At 47.9% G+C, this 27,401-nt stretch overlaps 1 protein-coding gene across 1 annotated transcript; it reads right to left on the bottom strand.

Annotated features, from left to right (window-relative positions):
• LOC146072905 (cornifelin homolog) lies at positions 1-25,342 on the bottom strand. The gene is made up of 4 exons (XM_083180084.1): positions 25,236-25,342; positions 4,953-5,085; positions 4,677-4,855; positions 1-272 (listed from the first exon to the last, which is right to left on the bottom strand). Exons 1-4 carry the CDS (start codon positions 25,260-25,262, stop codon positions 81-83), a joined length of 531 nt encoding a protein of 176 aa, XP_083036210.1. The 5' UTR covers positions 25,263-25,342; the 3' UTR covers positions 1-80.
• Between the last annotated feature and the right edge of the window lie 2,059 nt (positions 25,343-27,401).

The raw sequence follows: 27,401 nt of genomic DNA, 5'->3' as shown, positions 1-27,401 counted from the left end.
ATATATATAACAGACGTGTGTCGCGCATCCATCTTGTACACAGGCGTCAGACGTCCATGATAGAGGTAGGTTGGGGCTGGTCAGTAACTGACAGGGGGGTACACAGGGTTATACTGAGGCTGCATCTGCGGCTGCATCGGGACTCCCACCGTAGTCGTCTGGGCGGTTATGAAGCTGACGGGCTGTTTGCGTCTCTTGATCTCCCGCGCCATCTGGCACCAGGTGCAGCTCATGCACCAGTACAGCATGCAGCAGTCATCACAGATGGAGCCCTGTGCGGAGAGAGATGGAGGAGAGTCACGCTGGTCCCATCACGGACTGTGCATAGGCAAACACAGGGGGGGGTCCTGCTGCCCAGAAATAACAATGGTATATAATACTATAGCTGCCACCATGGTAGCAGCTTCTTCGACCAAAGCATTGGACCAGAGAGCAGCTGCCAGGGAGAAGAGACAGGAGCCTTACCATGAGGTGGGAGAATGTGAGCTTAGAAAGTGCAGTGGTTCTATTATGTTTGTGTCGTTATTATGGGATGTGTAACCTTGTATGTAATAGAAATGTGTGATACAGCCTATACTATAGACCATCTGTAGTGTTATTATTAATACTGTGGGCGAGATTCTCTATTACAGAAATGCGGTAAAAACCCCGTTATCTTGGTTTTTACCGCATTTCTGTATTCTCTAACCTCCCTCCGCAGTGTCACCGCGGCAGAGGGAATCGCCAGAAAAAGCTGGCGGTTCCCTGCAGAAGCCTATGGGCTTCTTACCGCAGCGGTGTGTGAGGGATCCGTCACGGATTCCTCCCAGCATGCCCTGCGGCCGGAGCGTCGGTCTGCGCATGCGGACTCCCGGGTCATAGACCCGGAAGTCCAGCAACGGCGCCGCATCGCAAGGGACAGCTCTTACCGCTAGAGCTGTCCCTTGCGTTAATGACCGCATATTTTAGAGAATATGCGGTCATTAGAAATGCGGTGGCCGGCGATAGAGGGCTGCGGATTTTAGAGAATCCCGCCCTGTATCCATATGTAGAATCCAAAGTACAGAAGACCATTGTGACCATTGCTTCTACCCCCCCCCCCCCCCCCCCCCCGCCCCTGACTCCCACACTTTCTGTAGTTGGGGACTGTGGAAGGCATTTGGAAACCCCCCTCTAGGAGTCCTGTGTTTCCCCAGCGGTTTCCACGGCACCTAGCTCCGGTGTTACAAATCATATCATTGACTCTATAGGAAATGATATCTGGGTGTGATTCACTTTGATGATCTTCCGGCCCCAGTGTATGGAGTAGTGATTGAGTTCTGCATGAGGCCCCTCTGCACCCGCCACCCCTACAGTACCTGTATGATCCTGCGGGGACACTCATGGGCCAGTCAGTTATTACAGTCACTTTGTGCCAGGGCTGAAGGTGGTATGACCTAGATTAGGTGGGTTATTGTTAGTAGGAGTGTATGCCTTCGCAGCTGAGCTTGGGTTGGGGATACAGCTGCCCCCCCATTGTTAGCCTGGGCTACAGCTGGGCCATGCCTCCTTTATACAGTATATATATATCTATATGTAGATATATAGATATAGATATATATAACAGCTTTGTCTCCTGTCTTTATTTATGGTTATTACAGTATATGTAACAAATCCTGGGCCTTTTAGACAGCGTCAGGGGCTTATAACATGGGGTACGGCATCTGGGACAATGGGTTATGTGTACCAGAGCACTCTGGCCATGAAGATTGTGCCCGGTATAGGTGAGCTTATATTCTTTACTCCCAATTATTCATTCGGGAGAATATACCACGCTTCACGGATCAACATAACCTGACATAAAGAAAACGCTACGGGTATATACCCCGCACCAACTTACGTGAGTGCGGTACGCATATCCGCCTTCTATTATAGCCACTGGTTAAGAATTCCTTCACAAAGAAACCTTTGTATGTGTATCTTACTCTGTCTTGGGGTGAGTAAGGTACGATAGCCACATATTGCTCACGTCAGAATTTACACAGGGTGCTCATCACATGATAAAGATTCACTTATTGATTTATTTACTAATCCTTCCCTTTTTTCATATTTACTCCCAATTATCCATTCGGGAGAGACACTACCTTTTACGGAGCAACAGAATTTCGAATAAAGAAAACGCTACGGGCATATACCCCGCACCTACCTACGTGAGTGCGGTACGCATATCCGTCTTCTGTTGTTGCCATTGGTTTATCCTTCTATAAAGATACCTTTATATGTGTATCTTACTCTATCTTGGGGTGAGTAAGGTACGATAGTCACACCTTTGTTACATCAGAATTCACACGGGGTGTTTATCATACCACAAGAATCATCCACTAATCCCTCCTTTTTATTTTTCACTTCTACGTCTTGAACCGAGATCAAACAAAAATATACCTTGACAGAGAAAACAGAGAAGAATCACAAAGAAACCACTACGGGCTTTTACATCACCTTACTTACCGTGAGTAGGGGTACGCCTACACTCATATCTTCTTCACTGTTGTTCCCATAAATTTGGGGTAGAGACTTTGCTAATCAGTGATTCCCCTCTTTTTTTATGTACTATTGAGAATATCCTTGAAAAATAAGAAAAATTCCTGGAAAAAAAGACCTCCAAACTTATTTGATTCAAGAGTTGCGCCAAGGACTTGGAAATCCCATCTTGTTGTATTTGTGGTAATTTATGGTTATTGGGTGATAACCAGGGAAAGTACATCTCACAGGCAGCAGCGCGCCATCACAGGTCATATCCTAAAACTCCATTTTTTGAGTTATTACAGTCACTTTGTGCCAGGGCTGAAGGTGGTATGACCTAGATTAGGTGGGTTATTGTTAGTAGGAGTGTATGCCTTCGCAGCTGAGCTTGGGTTGGGGATACAGCTGCCCCCCCATTGTTAGCCTGGGCTACAGCTGGGCCATGCCTCCTTTATACAGTATATATATATCTATATGTAGATATATAGATATAGATATATATAACAGCTTTGTCTCCTGTCTTTATTTATGGTTATTACAGTATATGTAACAAATCCTGGGCCTTTTAGACAGCGTCAGGGGCTTATAACATGGGGTACGGCATCTGGGACAATGGGTTATGTGTACCAGAGCACTCTGGGCATGAAGATTGTGCCCGGTATAGGTGAGCTTTGCTCTCTTTCTCTACTCCAACTACCCCTCTTTCCCTCCAATCTCCTCCTTTTCTCTCTCCCTCTCTCCATCCCATTCTTTCTTCCTATGCCTCCCCCTCTCTCTTTCCCGGTCTATCTCTCTTCCACTTTCTACCCATATTTCTCCCTCTCCCTCCATCTCTCTCCCACTTTGCCTCCCTTCTCTACCCAGATTTCTCCCTCTCCCTTCCCCTCTCTCTATCTCCCTCTCTCTACCCACCTTTCTCCCTCTCCCTCCCCCTTTCTACCCATCTTTCTCCCTTTCCCTCCATCTCTCTACCCATCTTTCTCCCTTTCCCTTCCCCTCTCTCCCACTCTACCTCCCTCTATCTACCCATCTCCCCCCCCCTCTACCCATCTTTCTCCCTCTCCCTTCCCCTCTCTCCCACTCTACCTCCCTCTCTCTACCTATCTCCCCCCCCTCTACCCATCTTTCTCCCTCTCCCTTCCCCTCTCTCCCGCTCTACCTCCCTCTATGTACCCATCTTCCCCCCCCCCCTCTCTACCCAGCTTTCTCCCTCTCCCTTCCCCTCTCTACCAAGCTTTTGCCCTCTCCCTTCCCCTCTCTCCCACTCTACCTCCCTCTCTCTACCCATCTTTCTCCTTCTCCCTCCCTCTCTCTACCCATCTTTCTCCTTCTCCCTCCCTCTCTCTACCCATCTTTCTCCTTCTCCCTCCCTCTCTCTACCCATCTTTCTCCTTCTCCCTCCCTCTCTCTACCCATCTTTTTCCCTCCTCCTCCCCACCTCTTCCTCAATAGCTCCATTTACATAGTTACATAGTTACATAGTTACATAGTAGGTGAGGCTGAATAAAGACTTGCGTCCATCTAGTTCATCTATAGTAGCTTATTCCTTGTTGTATAGTATGTTCTGATATTTTAAAGACAGATTATGTTACTATTTGTACCCGTGGATGTTTTTAACCAATAAATGTTTATCCAACCTTATTTTAAACATATTTATATTGTCTCCAGGAAGAGAGTTCCAAAGTTTGACTGCTCTGACTGTAAATAATTTTTTTCTTATAGATGAACAAAATCTTTTTTCTTCTAATCTAAACTCGTGCCCTCGCATCCTAGATTCCATTTCTCTCCCTCTCCCTCTCTCACTATCTTCCTCCCACTCTCTACACATCTTTCTCCCACTCTAGCTCCCTCTCTCTCCCCCCATTCTCTCTCTATTCCTCCCATTCTCTCCCCTTCTTTCTCACTTTCGCTCCCCCACTCTCCCTCTATAGCTCCCTCTCTGTCCCCCTCTCTCTCCCCCCATTCTCTCTCTCTTCCTCCCATTATCTCCCCTTCTTTCTCACTTTCGCTCCCCCTATCTCCCTCTCTGTTCCCCTCTCTCCATCTATACCCATCTTTCACCCTCTCCCTCTCTATCAATTAATCTCTCTCTCCCTTTGTACCCATCTATAGATACTGCCCACAGCCCTGATAATCTCTATAGACCTGGGATTAGACTGCAGAGCAGCGCATACTGTACAGGGAAATGCACTTACAGGGATTCGGTATCTCTCTCGGACAGCTGCCCGCATTGCCATAGACACTGGGGGGCAGATTAAACTGTTCCCTATGTAGCCAGCACATCCAGGATCCATTAAGGGAAGGCAGAGACACTCTCCAAAGTCACTGACTGTCTTACACTGCAAGCAGGGGAAGCACCAGAGTGCACAGCAGCCTGAGGGAGAAAGGGGGTAGTCACTTCCAGTCAGTCCCCCCAAATTACCCCAGAGCCCCCTCCAACCCCCCATCCCCAGCCCTCCTTACGGACTTACATATCCCCATATCTTCACAGCAGTCACAGATGCCAGAGCTCCAGTTAATGGTGTTCATTTGGCTGACTGTTATGGTCTGTGAAAAGGCTGCTGGCTGCATCGAGATGGTCTGCATCGTGGCACCTTGCATGGTCTGGAAGAGAGGGTGAGAGTGCATGAGACTGTCTATAAAGAGAGAGTGGAGGGAGGAGGACAGGGTCCGTCTCCTCTCTATGTTATAACTTCGCTTCCTCTATATTAGACAGTCTATATAGGCTGAATGATGAATCCCAGGCAGGTGTAGTAATGGAGGACAACTAACGCCGGTGGCTTTCTCAACAATACCAAATCCCTAGATATTAGGTGATACAGTCACAGTTCTAGACAGATATTGTTACACGCAAAACACAAATAAGGAAAGTTATTTGCAATACATCAGAGATATTTCTACAAGGTATCCAATCCCACTGTTCTCCTCTATCTCCTGTCCTACACCACCGACTGTTCTCTATTTCCTGTCCTACACCACCGACTGTTCTCTATTTCCTGTCCTACACCACCGACTGTTCTCCTCTATCTCCTATCCTACACCATCGACTTTTCTCTATCTCCTGTCCTACACCACCGACTGTTCTCCTCTATCTCCTGTCCTACACCAAATGTTCTCCTCTATCTCCTGTCCTACACCACTGACTGTTCTCTATCTCCTGTCCTAAACCAAATGTTCTCCTCTATCTCCTGTCCTACACCACTGACTGTTCTCTATCTCCTGTCCTACACCACCGACTGTTCTCCTCTATCTCCTGTCCTACACCAAATGTTCTCCTCTATCTCCTGTCCTACACCACTGACTGTTCTCTATCTCCTGTCCTACACCACCGACTGTTCTCCTCTATCTCCTGTCCTACACCAAATGTTCTCCTCTATCTCCTGTCCTACACCACTGACTGTTCTCTATCTCCTGTCCTACACCACCGACTGTTCTCCTCTATCTCCTGTCCTACACCAAATGTTCTCCTCTATCTCCTGTCCTACACCACTGACTGTTCTCTATCTCCTGTCCTACACCACCGACTGTTCTCCTCTATCTCCTGTCCTACACCAAATGTTCTCCTCTATCTCCTGTCCTACACCACTGACTGTTCTCTATCTCCTGTCCTACACCACCGACTGTTCTCCTCTATCTCCTGTCCTACACCAAATGTTCTCCTCTATCTCCTGTCCTACACCACTGACTGTTCTCTATCTCCTGTCCTACACCACCGACTGTTCTCCTCTATCTCCTGTCCTACACCAAATGTTCTCCTCTATCTCCTGTCCTACACCACTGACTGTTCTCTATCTCCTGTCCTACACCACCGACTGTTCTCTATTTCCTGTCCTACACCACCGACTGTTCTCCTCTATCTCCTATCCTACACCATCGACTTTTCTCTATCTCCTGTCCTACACCACCGACTGTTCTCCTCTATCTCCTGTCCTACACCAAATGTTCTCCTCTATCTCCTGTCCTACACCACTGACTGTTCTCTATCTCCTGTCCTACACCACCGACTGTTCTCCTCTATCTCCTGTCCTACACCAAATGTTCTCCTCTATCTCCTGTCCTACACCACTGACTGTTCTCTATCTCCTGTCCTACACCACCGACTGTTCTCCTCTATCTCCTGTCCTACACCAAATGTTCTCCTCTATCTCCTGTCCTACACCACTGACTGTTCTCTATCTCCTGTCCTACACCACCGACTGTTCTCCTCTATCTCCTGTCCTACACCAAATGTTCTCCTCTATCTCCTGTCCTACACCACTGACTGTTCTCTATCTCCTGTCCTACACCACCGACTGTTCTCCTCTATCTCCTGTCCTACACCAAATGTTCTCCTCTATCTCCTGTCCTACACCACTGACTGTTCTCTATCTCCTGTCCTACACCACCGACTGTTCTCCTCTATCTCCTGTCCTACACCAAATGTTCTCCTCTATCTCCTGTCCTACACCACTGACTGTTCTCTATCTCCTGTCCTACACCACTGACTGTTCTCTATCTCCTGTCCTACACCACTGACTGTTCTCCTCTATTTCCTGTCCTACACCACTGACTGTTCTCCTCTATCTCCTGTCCTACACCACTGACTGTTCTCTATCTCCTGTCCTACACCAAATGTTCTCCTCTATCTCCTGTCCTACACCACTGACTGTTCTCTATCTCCTGTCCTACACCACCGACTGTTCTCCTCTATCTCCTGTCCTACACCAAATGTTCTCCTCTATCCCCTGTCCTACACCACTGACTGTTCTCTATCTCCTGTCCTACACCACCGACTGTTCTCCTCTATCTCCTGTCCTACACCAAATGTTCTCCTCTATCTCCTGTCCTACACCACTGACTGTTCTCTATCTCCTGTCCTACACCACCGACTGTTCTCCTCTATCTCCTGTCCTACACCAAATGTTCTCCTCTATCTCCTGTCCTACACCACTGACTGTTCTCTATCTCCTGTCCTACACCACCGACTGTTCTCCTCTATCTCCTGTCCTACACCAAATGTTCTCCTCTATCTCCTGTCCTACACCACTGACTGTTCTCTATCTCCTGTCCTACACCACCGACTGTTCTCCTCTATCTCCTGTCCTACACCAAATGTTCTCCTCTATCTCCTGTCCTACACCACTGACTGTTCTCTATCTCCTGTCCTACACCACCGACTGTTCTCCTCTATCTCCTGTCCTACACCAAATGTTCTCCTCTATCTCCTGTCCTACACCACTGACTGTTCTCTATCTCCTGTCCTACACCACTGACTGTTCTCTATCTCCTGTCCTACACCACTGACTGTTCTCCTCTATTTCCTGTCCTACACCACTGACTGTTCTCCTCTATCTCCTGTCCTACACCACTGACTGTTCTCTATCTCCTGTCCTACACCACTGACTGTTCTCTATCTCCTGTCCTACACCACCGACTGTTCTCTATCTCCTGTCCTACACCACCGACTGTTCTCTATCTCCTATCCTACACCATCGACTTTTCTCTATCTCCTGTCCTACACCACAACTGTTCTCCTCTATCTCCTGTCCTACACCAACTGTTCTCCTCTATCTCCTGTCCTACACCATTGACTGTACTCATCTGTCTCCGGTCCTTCACCACTGACTGTTCTCCTCTATTTCCTGTCCTATACAACTGACTGTTCTCTATATCCTGTCCTACACCACCGACTGTTCTCTATCTCCTGTCCTACACCACCGACTGTTCTCTATCTCCTGTCCTACACCACCGACTGTTCTCCTCTATCTCCTGTCCTACACCAAATGTTCTCCTCTATCTCCTGTCCTACACCACTGACTGTTCTCCTCTATCTCCTGTCCTACACCACCGACTGTTCTCTATCTCCTGTCCTACACCACCGACTGTTCTCCTCTATCTCCTGTCCTACACAAAATGTTCTCCTCTATTTCCTGTCCTACAGCACTGACTGTTCTCTATCTCCTGTCCTACACCACCGACTGTTCTCTATTTCCTGTCCTACACCACCGACTGTTCTCTATCTCCTGTCCTACACCACCGACTGTTCTCCTCTATCTCCTATCCTACACCATCGACTTTTCTCTATCTCCTGTCCTACACCACAACTGTTCTCCTCTATCTCCTGTCCTACACCAACTGTTCTCCTCTATCTCCTGCCCTACACCATCGACTGTAATCATCTGTCTCCGGTCCTACACCACTGACTGTTCTCTATCTCCTGTCCTATACAACTGACTGTTCTCTATATCCTGTCCTACACCATTAACTGTTCTCCTCTATCTCCTGTCTTACACCATTGACTGTACTCATCTGTCTCCGGTCCTACACCACGATTGTTCTCATATATCTCCTGCCCTACACCACTGACTGTTCTCCTCTATCTTCTGTCCTACACCCCCAACTGTTCTTCTCTATCTCCTGTCCTACACCACTGACTGTTCTCTATCTCCTGTCCTACACCACTGACTGTGTCCTCTATCTTCTGTCCTACACCACGGACTGTTCTCTATCTCCTGTCCTACACCATTGACTGTTATCCTCTATCTCCTGTCCTACACCACTGAATGTTCTCTATCTCCTGTCCTACACTGCTGAATGTTCTCCTCTATCTCCTGTCCTACACTGGAGGGCAGTAATGAGCTGCATGGAGGAGCAGGAGCAGCAGTAGGAGGAAGGGTCCCGGCGCCGAGGAGAGCAGGAGGAAGCAAGTGAGTGAGCCCACCCCCTCACCAGAAGCCCGCACTGACCCCCTGGAGCTCTAACCGCCACCACCCTCCACCTCCTGCACCCTCATCTCCCTCCACCAAAACCCTGCATCTCCCTCCATCAAACCCCCACTGACGGAGCGTAGCGTAGTGACGGCGGCAGCATTAACAGACACACACCCCTGGCGGACGCATTAATTCCCCCCTCCCGCCGGGCCCCCCCCCCCCCCCCCGCGTGGGGCGCTCCAGTGCCCTGCACTGCCACTGCCTACACTGCTGACTGTTCTCCTCTATCTCCTGTCCTACACAACTCTTCTCCTCTATCTCCTGTCCTACACCACTGACTGTTCTCTATCTCCTGTCCTACACCACTGACTGTTTTCTTTCTTCTGTCCTATACCACCAACTGTTAGAAACATAGAAACATAGAATTTGACGGCAGTTAAGAACCACTTGGCCCATCTAGTCTGCCCCTTTTTTAAAACATGTTACCTTAAACCATATTTGATCCTTATTTTTTCAATATACCTATCTCAAGCATGTTTAAATTGTACTACTGTATTTGCCTCTACTACCTCTGATGGGAGGCTATTCCACTTATCTACTACCCTTTCTGTGAAGTAATTCTTCCTCAAATTTCCCCTGAATCTTCCTCCCCCTAGTGTCAGTGCATGTCCTCGTGTTCTGCTGCTCCTCTTCCTGTGAAGAATGTCTCCCACCTGTACCTTCCTCCCTCTAGTGTCAGTGCATGTCCTCGTGTTCTGCTGCTCCTCTTCCTGTGAAGAATGTCTCCCACCTGTACCTTCCTCCCTCTAGTGTCAGTGCGTGTCCTCGTGTTCTGTTGCTCCTCTTCCTGTGCAGAATGTCTCCCACCTGTACCTTCCTCCCTCTAGTTTCAGTGCATGTCCTCGTGTTCTGCTGCTCCTCTTCCTGTGAAGAATGTCCCCCACCTGTACCTTCCTCCCTCTAGTGTCAGTGCGTGTCCTCGTGTTCTGCTGCTCCTCTTCCTGTGACTAATGTCTCCCACCTGTACCTTCCTCCCTCTAGTGTCAGTGCATGTCCTCGTGTTCTGTTGCTCCTCTTCCTGTGAAGAATGTCTCCCACCTGTACCTTCCTACCTCTAGTGTCAGTGCATGTCCTTGTGTTCTGCTGCTCCTCTTCCTGTGAAGAATGTCTCCCACCTGTACCGTGTTAAAGCCCTTGATATATTTGAAAGTTTCTATCATGTCCCCCCTTTCCCTTCTCTGCTCCAAAGTATACATATTAAGATCTTTTAGTCTTTCCTGGTACGTTTTGTGATGTAGGCCATGCACCATTTTAGTTGCCCTTCTTTGTACAGTCTCTAATGTATTTATATCCTTCTGGAGATATGGCCTCCAGAACTGAACACAGTACTCTAGATGAGGACGTACCAATGACCTATACAGTGGCATTATTAATATTTTTTCTACTGCTGATACCTCTCCCTATGCAACCAAGCATCTGACTTGGCTTCTTCATTGCTTTGTTACATTGCCTACCTGCCTTTATGTCCCCTGAAATAGTGACACCTAGATCCCTCTCTTCCTCAGTAGTTTCCATTAAAGTGCCATTTATACTATATATGGGGTGAGATTTAATAGGATGAGAGATTCAGAAAGTGAGAGATTTGGGAAGAAATCTCCAGGTTTTTTTTAAAGCGGCAATCATTTACACTTCAAAATCAAACTGGTCTTGCAGTGTAAATGATTGTCGCTTTAAAAAAACTGGAGATTTCTTCCAAAATCTCTCACTTTCTGAATCTCTCATCCTATTAAATCTCACCCTTAGTCTTTGGATTTTTGTGACTCAAGTGCATGATTTAGTATTTTTTGGCATTAAACTAGTTGCCATTCTCTTGACCATTCCTCTAATCTACCTAGATCATCAATCATTTGTTTTACCCCTCCTGGTGTGTCTACCCTGTTGTATACCTTTGTGTCATCTGCAAAAAGGCACATTTTACCCTCAATTCCATTTGGAATATGACCAATAAAGATACTAAAAAGCATTGGTCCAAGTACAGATCCCTGGGGTACCCCACTTGTAACCTTTCCCTCCTTTGACTGTACTCTGTTTACTACAACTCTCTGTTTTCTGTCCTGCAACCATGCTCTTATCCATTCAACTATCTTATATACATACTACACAACTGACTGTTCTCTATCTTCTGTCCTACACCACTGACTGTTCTCATCTATCTCCTGTCCTACACCCCTAACTGTTCTCTATCTCCTGCCCTACACCACTGACTGTTCTCTATCTTCTGTCCTACACCACTGACTGTTCTCATCTATCTCCTGTCCTACACCACTGACTGTTCTCTATCTCCTGTCCTACACCACTGACTGTTCTCTAACTCCTGCCCTACACCACTGACTGTTCTCTTCTATCTAGTGTCCTACACCACTGACTGTTCTCTTCTATCTAGTGTCCTACACCACTGACTGCTCTCCTCTATCTTTTGTCCTACACCACTGACTGTTCTCCTCTATCTTCTGTCCTACACCACAGACTGTTCTCTTCTATCTTCTGTCCTACACCACTGACTGTTTACTCTATCTTCTGTCCTACACCACTGACTGTTCTCCTTTATCTTCTGTCCTACACCACTGACTGTTCTCCTCTATCTTCTGTCCTACACCACTAACTGTTCTACTCTATCTTCTGTCCTACACCACTGACTGTTCTCCTCTATCTAGTGTCCTACAGCACTGACTGTTCTCCTCTATCTAGTGTCCTACACCACTGACTGTTCTCTTCTATTTTCTGTCCTACACCACTGACTGTTCTCCTCTATCTTCTGTCCTACACCACTGACTGTTCTCCTCTATCTAGTGTCCTACAGCACTGACTGTTCTCCTCTATCTTCTGTCCTACACCACTGACTGTTCTCCTCTATCTTCTGTCCTACACCACTGACTATTCTCCTCTATCTTCTGTCCTACACCACTGACTGTTCTCCTCTATCTTCTGTCCTACACCACTGACTGTTCTCCTCTATCTTCTGTCCTACACCACTGACTGTTCTCCTCTATCTTCTGTCCTACACCACAGACTGCTCTACTCTATCTTCTGTCCTACACCACTGACTGTTCTCCTCTATCTTCTGTCCTACACCACTGACTGTTCTCCTCTATCTTCTGTCCTACACCACTGACTGTTCTCCTCTATCTTCTGTCCTACACCACTGACTGCTCTACTCTATCTTCTGTCCTACACCACTGACTGCTCTCCTCTATCTTCTGTCCTACACAGAGGAGGAATTTTGTGTATATCTATATCATAGCTCTATCAGTGAGGTTTCTGCCTCCAGTGAGACCGGTCACAGGTTCTAATCCTGGGTATGACCGCTAATAATGTGTATATCTATATCATAGCTCTATCAGTAAGGTGTCTGCCTCCAGTGAGACCGGTCACAGGTACTAATCCTGGGTATGACTGCTAATAATGTGTATATCTATATCATAGCTCTATCAGTGAGGCGTCTGCCTTCAGTGAGACCGGTCACAGGTTCTAATCCTGGGTATGACTGCTAATAATGTGTATATCTATATCATAGCTCTATCAGTGAGGTGTCTGCCTCCAGTGAGACCGGTCACAGGTTCTAATCCTGGGTATGACTGCTAATAATGTGTATATCTATATCATAGCTCTATCAGTGAGGTGTCTGCCTCAAGTGAGACCGGTCACAGGTTCTATTCCTGGGTATGACTGCTAATAATGTGTATATCTATATCATAGCTCTATCAGTGAGGTGTCTGCCTCAAGTGAGACCGGTTACAGGTTCTAATCCTGGGTATGACTGCTAATAATGTGTATATCTATATCATAGCTCTATCAGTGAGGTGTCTGCCTCCAGTGAGACCGGTCACAGGTTCTAATCCTGGATATGACTGCTAATAATGTGTATATCTATATCATAGCTCTATCAGTGAGGTGTCTGCCGCCAGTGAGACCGGTCACAGGTTCTAATCCTGGGTATGACTGCTAATAATGTGTATATCTATATCATAGCTCTATCAGTGCGGTGTCTGCCTCCAGTGAGACCAGTCACAGGTTCTAATCCTGGATATGACTGCTAATAATGTGTATATCTATATCATAGCTCTATCAGTGAGGTGTCTGCCGCCAGTGAGACCGGTCACAGGTTCTAATCCTGGGTATGACTGCTAATAATGTGTATATCTATATCATAGCTCTATCAGTGCGGTGTCTGCCTCCAGTGAGACCGGTCACAGGTTCTAATCCTGGGTATGACCGCTAGTAATGTGTATATCTATATCATAGCGCTATCAGTGTGGTGTCTGCCTCCAGTGAGACCGGTCACAGGCTCTAATCCTGGGTATGACCGCTAATAATGTGTATATCTATATCATAGCTCTATCAGTAAGGTGTCTGCCTCCAGTGAGACCGGTCACAGGTTCTAATCCTGGGTATGACCGCTAATAATGTGTATATCTATATCATAGCTCTATCAGTAAGGTGTCTGCCTCCAGTGAGACCGGTCACAGGTTCTAATCCTAGATATGACTGCTAATAATGTGTATATCTATATCATAGCTCTATCAGTGAGGCGTCTGCCTCCAGTCAGACCGGTCACAGGTTCTAATCCTGGGTATGACCGCTAATAATGTGTATATCTATATCATAGCTCTATCAGTGAGGTGTCTGCCTCCAGTGAGACCAGTCACAGGTTCTAATCCTGGGTATGACCGCTAATAATGTGTATATCTATATCATAGCTTTATCAGTGAGGTGTCTGCCGCCAGTGAGACCGGTCACAGGTCCTATTCCTGGGCATGACTGCTAATAATGTGTATATCTATATCACAGCTCTATCAGTAAGGTGTCTGCCTCCAGTGAGACCGGTCACAGGTTCTAATCCTGGGTATGACTGCTAAAAATGTGTATATCTATATCATAGCTCTATCAGTGAGGTGTCTGCCTCCAGTGAGACCGGTCACAGGTTCTAATCCTGGGTATGACTGCTAATAATGTGTATATCTATATCATAGCTCTATCAGTGAGGCGTCTGCCTCCAGTGAGACCGGTTACAGGTTCTAATCCTGGGTATGACTGCTAATAATGTGTATATCTATATCATAGCTCTATCAGTGAGGTGTCTGCCTCCAGTGAGACTGGTCACAGGTTCTAATCCTGGGTATGACCGCTAATAATGTGTGTATCTATATCATAGCTCTATCAGTAAGGTGTCTGCCTCCAGTGAGACAGGTGACAGGTTCTAATCCTGGGTATGACTGCTAATAATGTGTATATCTATATCATAGCTCTATCAGTGAGGTGTCTGCCTCCAGTGAGACCGGTCACAGGTTCTAATCCTGGGTATGACTGCTAATAATGTGTATATCTATATCATAGCTCTATCAGTGAGGTGTCTGCCTCCAGTGAGACCGGTCACAGGTTCTAATCCTGGGTATGACCGCTAATAATGTGTATATCTATATCATAGCTCTATCAGTGAGGCGTCTGCCTCCAGTGAGACCGGTCACAGGTTCTAATCCTGGTTATGACCGCTAATAATGTGTATATCTATATCATAGCTCTATCAGTGAGGTGTCTGCCTCCAGTGAGACCGGTCACAGGTTCTAATCCTGGGTATGACTGCTAATAATGTGTATATCTATATCATAGCTCTATCAGTGAGGTGTCTGCCTCCAGTGAGACTGGTCACAGGTTCTAATCCTGGGTATGACTGCTAATAATGTGTATATCTATATCATAGCTCTATCAGTGAGGTGTCTGCCTCCAGTGAGACTGGTCACAGGTTCTAATCCTGGGTATGACCACTAATAATGTGTATATCTATATCATAGCTCTATCAGTGCGGTGTCTGCCTCCAGTGAGACCGGTCACAGGTTCTAATCCTGGGTATGACCGCTAATAATGTGTATATCTATATCATAGCTCTGTCAGTAAGGTGTCTGCCTCCAGTGAGACCGGTCACAGGTTCTAATCCTGGGTATGACCGCTAATAATGTGTATATCTATATCATAGCTCTATCAGTGCGGTGTCTGCCGCCAGTGAGACCGGTTACAGGTTCTAATCCTGGGTATGACTGCTAATAATGTGTATATCTATATCATAGCTCTATCAGTGAGGCGTCTGCCTCCAGTGAGACCGGTCACAGGTTCTAATCCTGGGTATGACTGCTAATAATGTGTATATCTATATCATAGCTCTATCAGGCCCTTATTCTGATCGGTGCGGCCCGATCAGAATATGCGGCCGCAACCGTGCAGGCGAATCCCCGCCTTCCATACGGATCGCCACCTGCCGTCCGTATGCGGATATGTGGCGATCCGCATGAAATTGGACGGGGATACGCCTCCTCCGTCTTGGGAGCAGCCCCTGCATTCGATGGTCGCCGAACATCGAATGCAGGGCCGCACGCTCCACCAGGTCCCGCAACACAAGAACACACGGACACTTGTCCGTGTGAAATCATGTATGGGGGCGGGCAGCTGACATCCGGCGATGTCAGATGCCCGCCCCGTACCCACGCGTCACGGCCTCATTACCATGCATACGCCCCGCGTTTGCATGGGAACGCCCATGAAACGCGGGGCGTATGCATAGGGTAATGAGGCTAAGTAGCCCCTCACGCCCCTCTACGCCCCCTGTGCGGCGTATAAAGAATCCGTGCGGCGAAATCGCCTGCACATGCGCAGAGTGACCTCTGCACATGCGCAGACGATCAACATCGGCGGTTCGTCCGCATGCGGGAATTTCCGCACCGATCAGAATAAGGGCCTCAGTGAGGTGTCTGCCTCCAGTGAGACCGGTAACAGGTTCTAATCCTGGGTATGACCGCTAATAATGTGTATATCTATATCATAGCTCTATCAGTGAGGCGTCTGCCTCCAGTGAGACCGGTCACAGGTTCTAATCCTGGTTATGACCGCTAATAATGTGTATATCTATATCATAGCTCTATCAGTGAGGTGTCTGCCTCCAGTGAGACCGGTTACAGGTTCTAATCCTGGGTATGACTGCTAATAATGTGTATATCTATATCATAGCTCTATCAGTGAGGTGTCTGCCTCCAGTGAGACCGGTCACAGGTTCTAATCCTGGGTATGACTGCTAGTAATGTGTATATCTATATCATAGCGCTATCAGTAAGGTGTTTGCCTCCAGTGAGACCGGTCACAGGTACTAATCCTGGGTATGACTGCTAATAATGTGTATATCTATATCATAGCTCTATCAGTGAGGCGTCTGCCTCCAGTGAGACCGGTCACAGGTTCTAATCCTGGGTATGACTGCTAATAATGTGTATATCTATATCATAGCTCTATCAGTGCGGCGTCTGCCTCCAGTGAGACCGGTCACAGGTTCTAATCCTGGGTATGACTGCTAATAATGTGTATATCTATATCATAGCTCTATCAGTGAGGCGTCTACCTCCAGTGAGACCGGTCACAGGTTCTAATCCTGGGTATGACCGCTAATAATGTGTATATCTATATCATAGCTCTATCAGTGAGGCGTCTACCTCCAGTGAGACCGGTCACAGGTTCTAATCCTGGGTATGACCGCTAATAATGTGTATATCTATATCATAGCTCTATCAGTGAGGCGTCTGCCTCCAGTGAGACCGGTCACAGGTTCTAATCCTGGGTATGACTGCTAATAATGTGTATATCTATATCATAGCTCTATCAGTGAGGTGTCTGCCGCCAGTGAGACCGGTTACAGGTTCTAATCCTGGATATGACAGCTAATAATGTGTATATCTATATCATAGCTCTATCAGTGAGGTGTCTGCCTCCAGTGAGACCGGTCACAGGTTCTAATCCTGTGTATGACTGCTAATAATGTGTATATCTATATCATAGCTCTATCAGTGAGGTGTCTGCCTCCAGTGAGACCGGTCACAGGTTCTAATCCTGGGTATGACCGCTAATAATGTGTATATCTATATCATAGCTCTATCAGTGAGGTGTCTGCCTCCAGTGAGACCGGTCACAGGTTCTAATCCTGGGTATGACTGCTAATAATGTGTATATCTATATCATAGCTCTATCAGTAAGGTGTCTGCCTCCAGTGAGACCGGTCACAGGTTCTAATCCTGGGTATGACTGCTAATAATGTGTATATCTATATCATAGCTCTATCAGTAAGGTGTCTGCCTCCAGTGAGACCGGTCACAGGTTCTAATCCTGGGTATGACTGCTAATAATGTGTATATCTATATCATAGCTCTATCAGTGCGGTGTCTGCCTCCAGTGAGACCGGTCACAGGTTCTAATCCTGGGTATGACTGCTAATAATGTGTATATCTATATCATAGCTCTATCAGTGAGGTGTCTGCCTCCAGTGAGACCGGTTACAGGTTCTAATCCTGGGTATGACCGCTAATAATGTGTATATCTATATCATAGCTCTATCAGTGCGGTGTCTGCCTCCAGTGAGACCGGTCACAGGTGCTAATCCTGGGTATGACTGCTAATAATGTGTATATCTATATCATAGCTCTATCAGTAAGGTGTCTGCCTCCAGTGATACCGGTCACAGGCTCTAATCCTGGGTATGACTGCTAGTAATGTGTATATCTATATCATAGCTCTATCAGTGCGGCGTCTGCCTCCAGTGAGACCGGTTACAGGTTCTAATCCTGGGTATGACTGCTAATAATGTGTATATCTATATCACAGCTCTATCAGTAAAGTGTATGCCTCCAGTGAGACCGGTCACAGGTTCTAATCCTGGGTATGACTGCTAATAATGTGTATATCTATATCATAGCTCTATCAGTGAGGCGTCTGCCGCCAGTGAGACTGGTCACAGGTTCTAATCCTGGGTATGACTGATAATAATGTGTATATCTATATCATAGCTCTATCAGTGAGGTGTCTGCCTCCAGTGAGACCGGTCACAGGTTCTAATCCTGGGTATGACTGCTAGTAATGTGTATATCTATATCATAGCTCTATCAGTGAGGTGTCTGCCTCCAGTGAGACCGGTCACAGGTTCTAATCCTGGGTATGACCGCTAATAATGTGTATATCTATATCATAGCTCTATCAGTAAGGTGTCTGCCTCCAGTGAGACCGGTCACAGGTTCTAATCCTGGGTATGACTGCTAATAATGTGTATATCTATTTCATAGCTCTAATAGTGAGGTGTCTGCCTCCAGTGAGACCGGTCACAGGTTCTAATCCTGGGTATGACCGCTAATAATGTGTATATCTATATCATAGCTCTATCAGTGAGGTGTCTGCCTCCAGTGAGACCGGTCACAGGTTCTAATCCTGGGTATGACCGCTAATAATGTGTATATCTATATCATAGCTCTGTCAGTGAGGTGTCTGCCACCAGTGAGACCAGTCACAGGTTCTAATCCTGGGTATGACTGCTAATAATGTGTATATCTATATCATAGCTCTATCAGTGAGGTGTCTGCCTCCAGTGAGACCGGTCACAGGTTCTAATCCTGGGTATGACTGCTAATAATGTGTATATCTATATCATTGCTCTATCAGTGAGGTGTCTGCCTCCAGTGAGACCGGTCACAGGTTCTAATCCTGGGTATGACCGCTAATAATGTGTATATCTATATCATAGCTCTATCAGTGCGGTGTCTGCCTCCAGTGAGACAGGTCACAGGTTCTAATCCTGGGTATGACTGCTAATAATGTGTATATCTATATCATAGCTCTATCAGTGAGGTGTCTGCCTCCAGTGAGACCGGTCACAGGTTCTAATCCTGGGTATGACTGCTAGTAATGTGTATATCTATATCATAGCTCTATCAGTGAGGTGTCTGCCTCCAGTGAGACCGGTCACAGGTTCTAATCCTGGGTATGACTGCTAATAATGTGTACGTCTGCCTCCAGTGAGACGGGTCACAGGTTCTAATCCTGGGTATGACCGCTAATAATGTGTATATCTATATCATAGCTCTATCAGTGCGGTGTCTGCCTCCAGTGAGACCGGTCACAGGTGCTAATCCTGGGTATGACTGCTAATAATGTGTATATCTATATCATAGCTCTATCAGTAAGGTGTCTGCCTCCAGTGATACCGGTCACAGGCTCTAATCCTGGGTATGACTGCTAGTAATGTGTATATCTATATCATAGCTCTATCAGTGCGGCGTCTGCCTCCAGTGAGACCGGTTACAGGTTCTAATCCTGGGTATGACTGCTAATAATGTGTATATCTATATCACAGCTCTATCAGTAAAGTGTATGCCTCCAGTGAGACCGGTCACAGGTTCTAATCCTGGGTATGACTGCTAATAATGTGTATATCTATATCATAGCTCTATCAGTGAGGCGTCTGCCGCCAGTGAGACTGGTCACAGGTTCTAATCCTGGGTATGACTGATAATAATGTGTATATCTATATCATAGCTCTATCAGTGAGGTGTCTGCCTCCAGTGAGACCGGTCACAGGTTCTAATCCTGGGTATGACTGCTAGTAATGTGTATATCTATATCATAGCTCTATCAGTGAGGTGTCTGCCTCCAGTGAGACCGGTCACAGGTTCTAATCCTGGGTATGACCGCTAATAATGTGTATATCTATATCATAGCTCTATCAGTAAGGTGTCTGCCTCCAGTGAGACCGGTCACAGGTTCTAATCCTGGGTATGACTGCTAATAATGTGTATATCTATTTCATAGCTCTAATAGTGAGGTGTCTGCCTCCAGTGAGACCGGTCACAGGTTCTAATCCTGGGTATGACCGCTAATAATGTGTATATCTATATCATAGCTCTATCAGTGAGGTGTCTGCCTCCAGTGAGACCGGTCACAGGTTCTAATCCTGGGTATGACCGCTAATAATGTGTATATCTATATCATAGCTCTGTCAGTGAGGTGTCTGCCACCAGTGAGACCAGTCACAGGTTCTAATCCTGGGTATGACTGCTAATAATGTGTATATCTATATCATAGCTCTATCAGTGAGGTGTCTGCCTCCAGTGAGACCGGTCACAGGTTCTAATCCTGGGTATGACTGCTAATAATGTGTATATCTATATCATTGCTCTATCAGTGAGGTGTCTGCCTCCAGTGAGACCGGTCACAGGTTCTAATCCTGGGTATGACCGCTAATAATGTGTATATCTATATCATAGCTCTATCAGTGCGGTGTCTGCCTCCAGTGAGACAGGTCACAGGTTCTAATCCTGGGTATGACTGCTAATAATGTGTATATCTATATCATAGCTCTATCAGTGAGGTGTCTGCCTCCAGTGAGACCGGTCACAGGTTCTAATCCTGGGTATGACTGCTAGTAATGTGTATATCTATATCATAGCTCTATCAGTGAGGTGTCTGCCTCCAGTGAGACCGGTCACAGGTTCTAATCCTGGGTATGACTGCTAATAATGTGTACGTCTGCCTCCAGTGAGACGGGTCACAGGTTCTAATCCTGGGTATGACTGCTAATAATGTGTATATCTATATCATAGCTCTATCAGTGAGGTGTCTGCCTCCAGTGAGACCGGTCACAGGTTCTAATCCTGGGTATGACTGCTAATAATGTGTATATCTATATCATAGCTCTATCAGTGAGGTGTCTGCCTCCAGTGAGACGGGTCACAGGTTCTAATCCTGGGTATGACTGCTAAGTGATGAATTTATTATAAATAAATACTGTTTGCTCCTGCACAGAAGGTTTGTGATTCTGACTATGTATAATTGTCTGTTCTAAACCATTACTATTAGGCATGTAGGTATAATGCAGCAGCAAATAGTATGGTGTCTGCTTCTAGTGGAACAGGTCATGGCTTCCAATACAGGGTGTGAGCAAACAGTATATATTTTAAATAACAGGTGGTTATTGGAGGGGCACCAATATTTATGGTGATGAAGTTACGCCACTGGTCCTACATATAGTACAAATTAAAAGATGACAAAGCGCAAGTATGTCCATCAATTCCAACGTGCTGCTCCTAATGAGGGAATACTACAGCAAACACACAACACACAATGGGCCTGATTCAAATCCATTCGGTACTGCGTGCATTCGCATGCAGTACCGATGTTGCGCGTCTGCGCAGGCGGGTATCTGTGCATGTGCAGGCGTATGGTGCGTGCACTCACGGCGACCTTTCGGGTCGCCAGGTGAACCGACCCATGCTGGCGTGGGGGGGGGGCGGAGATGGGCGGGGGTGCCGGGCTGCCCCATTACCATATGGGGCGTTCTCATGGTAATGAGGCAGTGACGCGGGTGTGGGGGGCGGGTAGCTGACATCACCGGATGTCAGCTGCCCGGCCATATCCGCGCCATGGATATGTAACGTGATATGTATGCGTGTAACTGAAAAGTCACTTACATATGCGTGCACGCTAAACATCATTCGATGGTCGGTGACCATCGAAAGATGTGGGTGGTTACCCGAGCTATGCGAGCCATCCATTCGCAGCTGTTCGGGCGACAGGGGGCGGCAGGGGGCGGCAGGGGGCGGTCGTTCGCTGGGCGGGGTCTGGTGGACTCGCAAGGCTGCGAATTCGCAGCCTTGCGAATCAACCTGAATAAACCCCAATGTAAGCAGAGATACTGGAACTGAGTAAAGAATTGATTTATTCAAATTAGGAATGCTAATCACAGTCACTTAATAATGACACCAACTGGACGGTTTTAATTAAGGTTCAAATATTACAATTCACAACATGATATCTGTTAGGAACCATGAATAATGGCTCAGTTCTGTTTGTGTTCTGTTCAGTTTGTGTTTGGCATTTGACTCTCTGTTGGCCTCCAGTGGTCAGTCTGTGCCATTGCAGCTCAAATCTTCTGGAGACTTGATTTATTCGCAAGGCTGATGGATATTGAGCTCATTATTCCTGCTGGCAGGTTGGCTGGATATGTCACAGGTGTGTTTATCACCTGAGCCCTTCTTAAGGCATTCTCCCCAGCAATGCAAGGGCGGTGACAGCTTCTGGTTTCCTGTTTGCAGTTGCCTTTTTCTGTTGCTGAGAGCTGCAGTCTTGGGCTCCCTGTTGGTCATCGGTCAGCTCATTGCTCCCTGCAACTTGTCCTGGCTTTACTCCTGTCCTGGTCTGGATTTGCCTAATCCTGTCCTGGTCCTGTCAGAGTTTAGTCCTGCTTCAGTCTTGATCCGGTTCCATCCTGATCCGGTACCGTCTCGGTCCGGTCCTGGTCCAGTCTTGATCCTGTTCTGTCTTGGTCAGTGTATCAGCATCCAGTCCTGCCAAGTCGCTCCTGGTGTGCATGTTACCATCCTTTGCTGCTGGAGGGTTCAGTCCGGCCACGTGCTCTAGTGGAGCCTGGTTCTTTATCTCTTTATTTCGGTGGGCAGGCTGCCCGTTATCCTGAGTTATCCTTACTATTGTCCTGGTCCAGCTCTCCGTGATTCGGAGAGGCCCACGGTTGTGGGTTCACGCCTGTTTTGGGGTACCATTTCTGTAAGCGTACTGTTTTGTGTTGGCATGTGTTTTGTTTGGTGGCGCCCTGTTATTACTTGGTCCGGTGCTTGTGACTCGGTCACACTCCCCGTCCTTGGCCTGGTGCCGCTAGCCAGGGTGTTTAGTCCAGATCCTCTTGGTCCAGTCCCTGACGGTCGCCGTGGGTTTGTACCATTCTAAAAACTGGTTGGAGCGGGCTTAATTCGCTCCTTGGAACGTGGTGTCTAAAGGAGAAGCCTAGCACCTCGCAACCTACGGTCACCTGCCCGAGGCGGCCAATGGAGTCAGAGTAGGGTTTTGCCGTGGCCGTTCTAAACAGAGGTCCCAGCTGAGGGCTCAACCCACCACCATCATCCACACGTGCCTGCCACGGTACTACAACGGTGGGGTCACACCCAGATCCATAACAATATCATCTATTCAATATATTCAGATGGGGTACACAACAAAACAACAATGATCACAGTCTCTGCGAGGATGGGTATTTATCTATAAGCTGTCCGTAATACGCAGCATGAGCGGTGTTAGTGGTTTGCGGCTGTTAGTAACCAGTCACTAATTGTTCATGTGCAGAATAATTGTATTTCCTATCAGTGACTTCTGGTATGCGATAATCAACTATGCTGTTAAGGGTGAGGCCTTTACCAACACACCTGTTGCAAAGCACCTAGGGGAACAGATGACAGAGGCTATGATGAGCTTCAGGGCGTGATTCTGATTGACTCGCTGAAGGTGCCCATACACTGCTGTGACGTCTCGCAGCAGTGTACGGACACCCGATACCCCGGCAAGCCGCCAGGACCTTCCCGCCGGCAGGGACGCATGACATCCGTTGTGATGGATGGCATGCGACCCTGCTTCCCGCCTCCCTCGCCGCCAGAAGGGAGGTACCAGGATGGGTGGTCGGACGGGCAGCAGGTCTGACCACGCGGTCGGGTCCGATGCACACGAGACCGCGCATCGGACCCGACGGCATGTCAGGAAGAGGCGATTTGGTCCAATTTAATGGACTGATTGGCCGCAATCGGACCAAATCGCTTAAGTGTAGGGGCACCTTAAGCCTTCGGACGCCACGCGCCGCCCGCACATCTCCGCCACTTTGCCGATGGATGTTTTGCCTAAACATCATTTGATTATTGCTGACCATCGAATGATTTTTACCCTGTTCCCAAATCTAAATCCACCTGGACTGACCTAGACCTGTGGTGTCCGGGTCCGAGAACGGGACGGGCAGCTGCCTGCCTCTGGAAGGTATGTGCATGCCCATGTACGTATGAGGATGCCCACTGTTTGTGTGGGTATGCCCAGCCCCCATCACCAGTGTCAGCTCCTGCAGAGCTCTGTTGCTTCCCCCCGTGGGCACCCCCCACCCACCCCACCTCCGGAGCTCTGGTGCTGGCTGTCTGTGTCGGTATGCCCAGCCCCCCTCACCAGTGTCAGCTCCTGCAGAGCTCTGTTGCTTCCCCCCGTGGGCACCCCCCACCCACCCCACCTCCGGAGCTCTGGTGCTGGCTGTCTGTGTCTCTAACACGCTGGTAACCTCCTCTCACGAGGCTCCATGAAGCAGCAGGACAGACACAGCAACAGCCCAACCCTGTGGGGAGGAGTTCAGCATGTAGTAGATTCCTATTGGAAGCTGCTACTGCTCATCATACACAGAGCTGGAAACCCCTCCCCCTCTTGGGCTGCCAGTACATGGAGCGATGACAGCAATAGCTTTCCAGCAGGAAGCCATTCTGTGCAAATCTCCAGAGCTACAGTGCTTCTATGGGCTGCTCTCTGTGCAGCCCTGAAGCAAATCCTCTGCAGTGAGCATGCCCAGACTTCAGTGAGTCGCTCAGTGTGATGCAGCTGATGGAAGGTATGCACTGCACCAGAGAGGGGCATGGGACGGAGTTATTTATTTTAATAATATTTGTGTGTAGATCTTTATTTAGAGTATTATTTGTGTACTTTAATTAATATTAAAGTTATTAAAAGTGTGTATTTTGCTCTGTACCTGTGTTTGTGTGCATATGGGTACATCATGTATTTACAGTAATTGCACACAAACACTGCTACAGCGCAGATCAAACTAATAACCTGCATATAATTAATGACTGTATGCAACGAGCAGTAGCCAGGAAATTACAGCCCCCCTAACTATAAAGGAAGGAGCCGCCACTTCCCCTCACTGTGCAGGTGACATACATTATACACCGTAACCCGCGGTTACCGCACGGTAAGATGTGATGGGTGTTTGTACAGTGTCACTACATATAGTAGGATTACAGCGTGCGGTAGTTCTGTTCTGAGCATTTGTATGATGCACAGGAAAACCACAACTGCTTCCAGTGCCAGCAAACTCCCTGGAGGTTATTTTGGTTGAAACACAAAGCTGCAAATTTTGCAGCTTTTTCATGTCATCCACTACTAGCCCCCCCCCCCCCTCCACATCCACTACTAGCCCCCCCTCCGCATCCACCACCAGCCCCCCCCCCCCTCCGCATCCACCACCAGCCCCCCCTCTGTGGCTGGCAACTTTTAGCCTGGGGCAAATAACAAGAAGTGACAGGGTGCTGGGAACTGGCTCATACCTGGAGTCTTATGGGGCATACACACTGGGCGATTTCAGCCCCATGTCTGTGACTTGACTAGATGGCATACCTGGCGCATTGGTCGCTCTGTGCGCATTCCCTGCAGCGATGGTGATACGCAGTCCGCGCCTTGCTATCGTCTGTAGGGAAAGACCGTGCTTGCACAATAACACAGCAGGATCGCTCAGTGGACAGCATCGCGGGGTGTACAGCGGGTGTACCGCAATCTGTGCTGGGCGACCGTGCTTCAGCCCATTGCTTAGTCTATGGTGACTATATGGAGCAGGAACCTGCAGAACAGTGGGGGTCCGTCCCTGGCCGGGGGCTGCGGGCTTAGTGTGCACTTATCAACATTAACCAGTGTGAAACAGGTGCTGGTAATCATACACTACCAGGGAAGCCCAGGAACAGAGCATTGTGTACTCCTGGAGAGGGGCATGCTGGGAGGTATGGATAATGTATGATTGCCAGCACCTGTGGGGAGCTAGGTAACTGATAAAAAAAGGTGTCACCACAGGTGCTGGCAATCCTACATTACCAGGGAAGCCCAGGAACAGAGCATTGTGTCCTCCTGGAGAGGGGCATGCTGGGAGGTATGGATAATGTATGATTGCCAGCACCTGTGGGGAGCTAGGTAACTGATAAGAAAGGTGTCACCACAGGTGCTGGCAATCATACATTACCAGGGAAGTCCAGGAACAGAGCATTGTGTCCTCCTGGAGAGGGGCATGCTGGGAGGTATGGATAATGTAGGATTGCCAGCACCTGTGGGGAGCTAGGTAACTGATAAGAAAGGTGTCACCACAGGTGCTGGCAATCCTACATTACCAGGGAAGCCCAGGAACAGAGCATTGTGTCCTCCTGGAGAGGGACATGCTGGGAGGTATGGATAATGTATGATTGTCAGCACCTGTGGGGAGCTAGGTAACTGATAAGACAGGTGTTACCACAGGTGCTGGCAATCATACATTACCAGGGAAGTGCAGGAACAGAGCATTGTGTCCTCCTGGAGAGGGGCATGCTGGGAGGTATGGATAGTGTATGATTGCCAGCACCTGTGGGGAGCCAGGTAACTGATAAGAAAGGTGTCACCACAGGTGCTGGGATTCATACATTACCAGGGAAGTCCAGGAGCAGAGCATTGTGTCCTCCTGGAGAGGGGCATGCTGGGAGGTATGGATAATGTAGGATTGCCAGCACCTGTGGGGAGCTAGGTAACTGATAAGAAAGGTGTCACCACAGGTGCTGGCAATCATACATTACCAGGGAAGTCCAGGAGCAGAGCATTGTGTCCTCCTGGATAGGGGCATGCTGGAAAGTATGGATAATGTATGATTGCAAGCACCTGTGGGGAGCTAGGTAACTGATAAGAAAGGTGTCACCACAGGTGCTGGCAATCCTACATTACCAGGGAAGCCCAGGAACAGAGCATTGTGTCCTCCTGAAGAGGGGCATGCTGGGAGGTATGGATAATGTATGATTGCCAGCACCTGTGGGGAGCTAGGTAACTGATAAGAAAGGTGTCACCACAGGTGCTGGCAGTCCTACATTACCAGGGAAGTCCAGGAGCAGAGCATTGTGTCCTCCTGGATAGGGGCATGCTGGGAGTATGGATAATGTATGATTGCCAGAACCTGTGGGGAGCTAGGTAACTGATAAGAAAGGTGCCAGCACCTGTTGGGAGCTAGGTAACTGATAAGAAAGGTGTCACCACAGGTGCTGGCAATCATACATTACCAGGGAATCCCAGGAACAGAGCAATGTGTCCTCCTGGAGAGGTGCATGCTGGAAGGTATGGATAATGTAGGATTGCCAGCACCTGTGGGGAGGAAGGTAACTGATAAGAAAGGTGTCACCACAGGTGCTGGCAATCATACATTACCAGGGAATCCCAAGAACAGAGCACTGTGTCCTCCTGGAGAGGGGCATGCTGGGAGGTATGGATAATGTATGATTGCCAGCACCTGTGGGGAGCCAGGTAACTGATAAGAAAGGTGTCACCACAGGTGCTGGCAATCCTACATTACCAGGGAAGCCCAGGAACAGAGCATTGTGTCCTCCTGGAGAGGGGCATGCTTGGAGGTATGGATGATGTATGATTGCCAGCACCTGTGGGGAGCTAGGTAACTGATAAGAAAGGTGTCACCACAGGTGCTGGCAATCATACATTACCAGGGAAGCCCAGGAACAGAGCATTGTGTCCTCCTGGAGAGGGGCATGCTGGGAGGTATGGATA

Source organism: Crinia signifera, chromosome 4 (assembly GCF_055691185.1).
Source record: "Crinia signifera chromosome 4, ASM5569118v1, whole genome shotgun sequence".
Taxonomy (NCBI): domain Eukaryota; kingdom Metazoa; phylum Chordata; class Amphibia; order Anura; family Myobatrachidae; genus Crinia; species Crinia signifera.
This window is presented reverse-complemented; position numbering and strand designations above follow the sequence as displayed.

Coding starts and splice junctions, on each gene's coding strand:
- LOC146072905 (XM_083180084.1), bottom strand. CDS start 25,262: ATGCGCACAGAGCGACCAATGCGCCAG. Junction 4,856..4,952: donor CTGTGAAGATATGGGGATAT/GTAAGTCCGTAA, acceptor TTTCTCCCTCAG/GCTGCTGTGCACTCTGGTGC. Junction 273..4,676: donor GAGAGAGATACCGAATCCCT/GTAAGTGCATTT, acceptor CTCTCCGCACAG/GGCTCCATCTGTGATGACTG.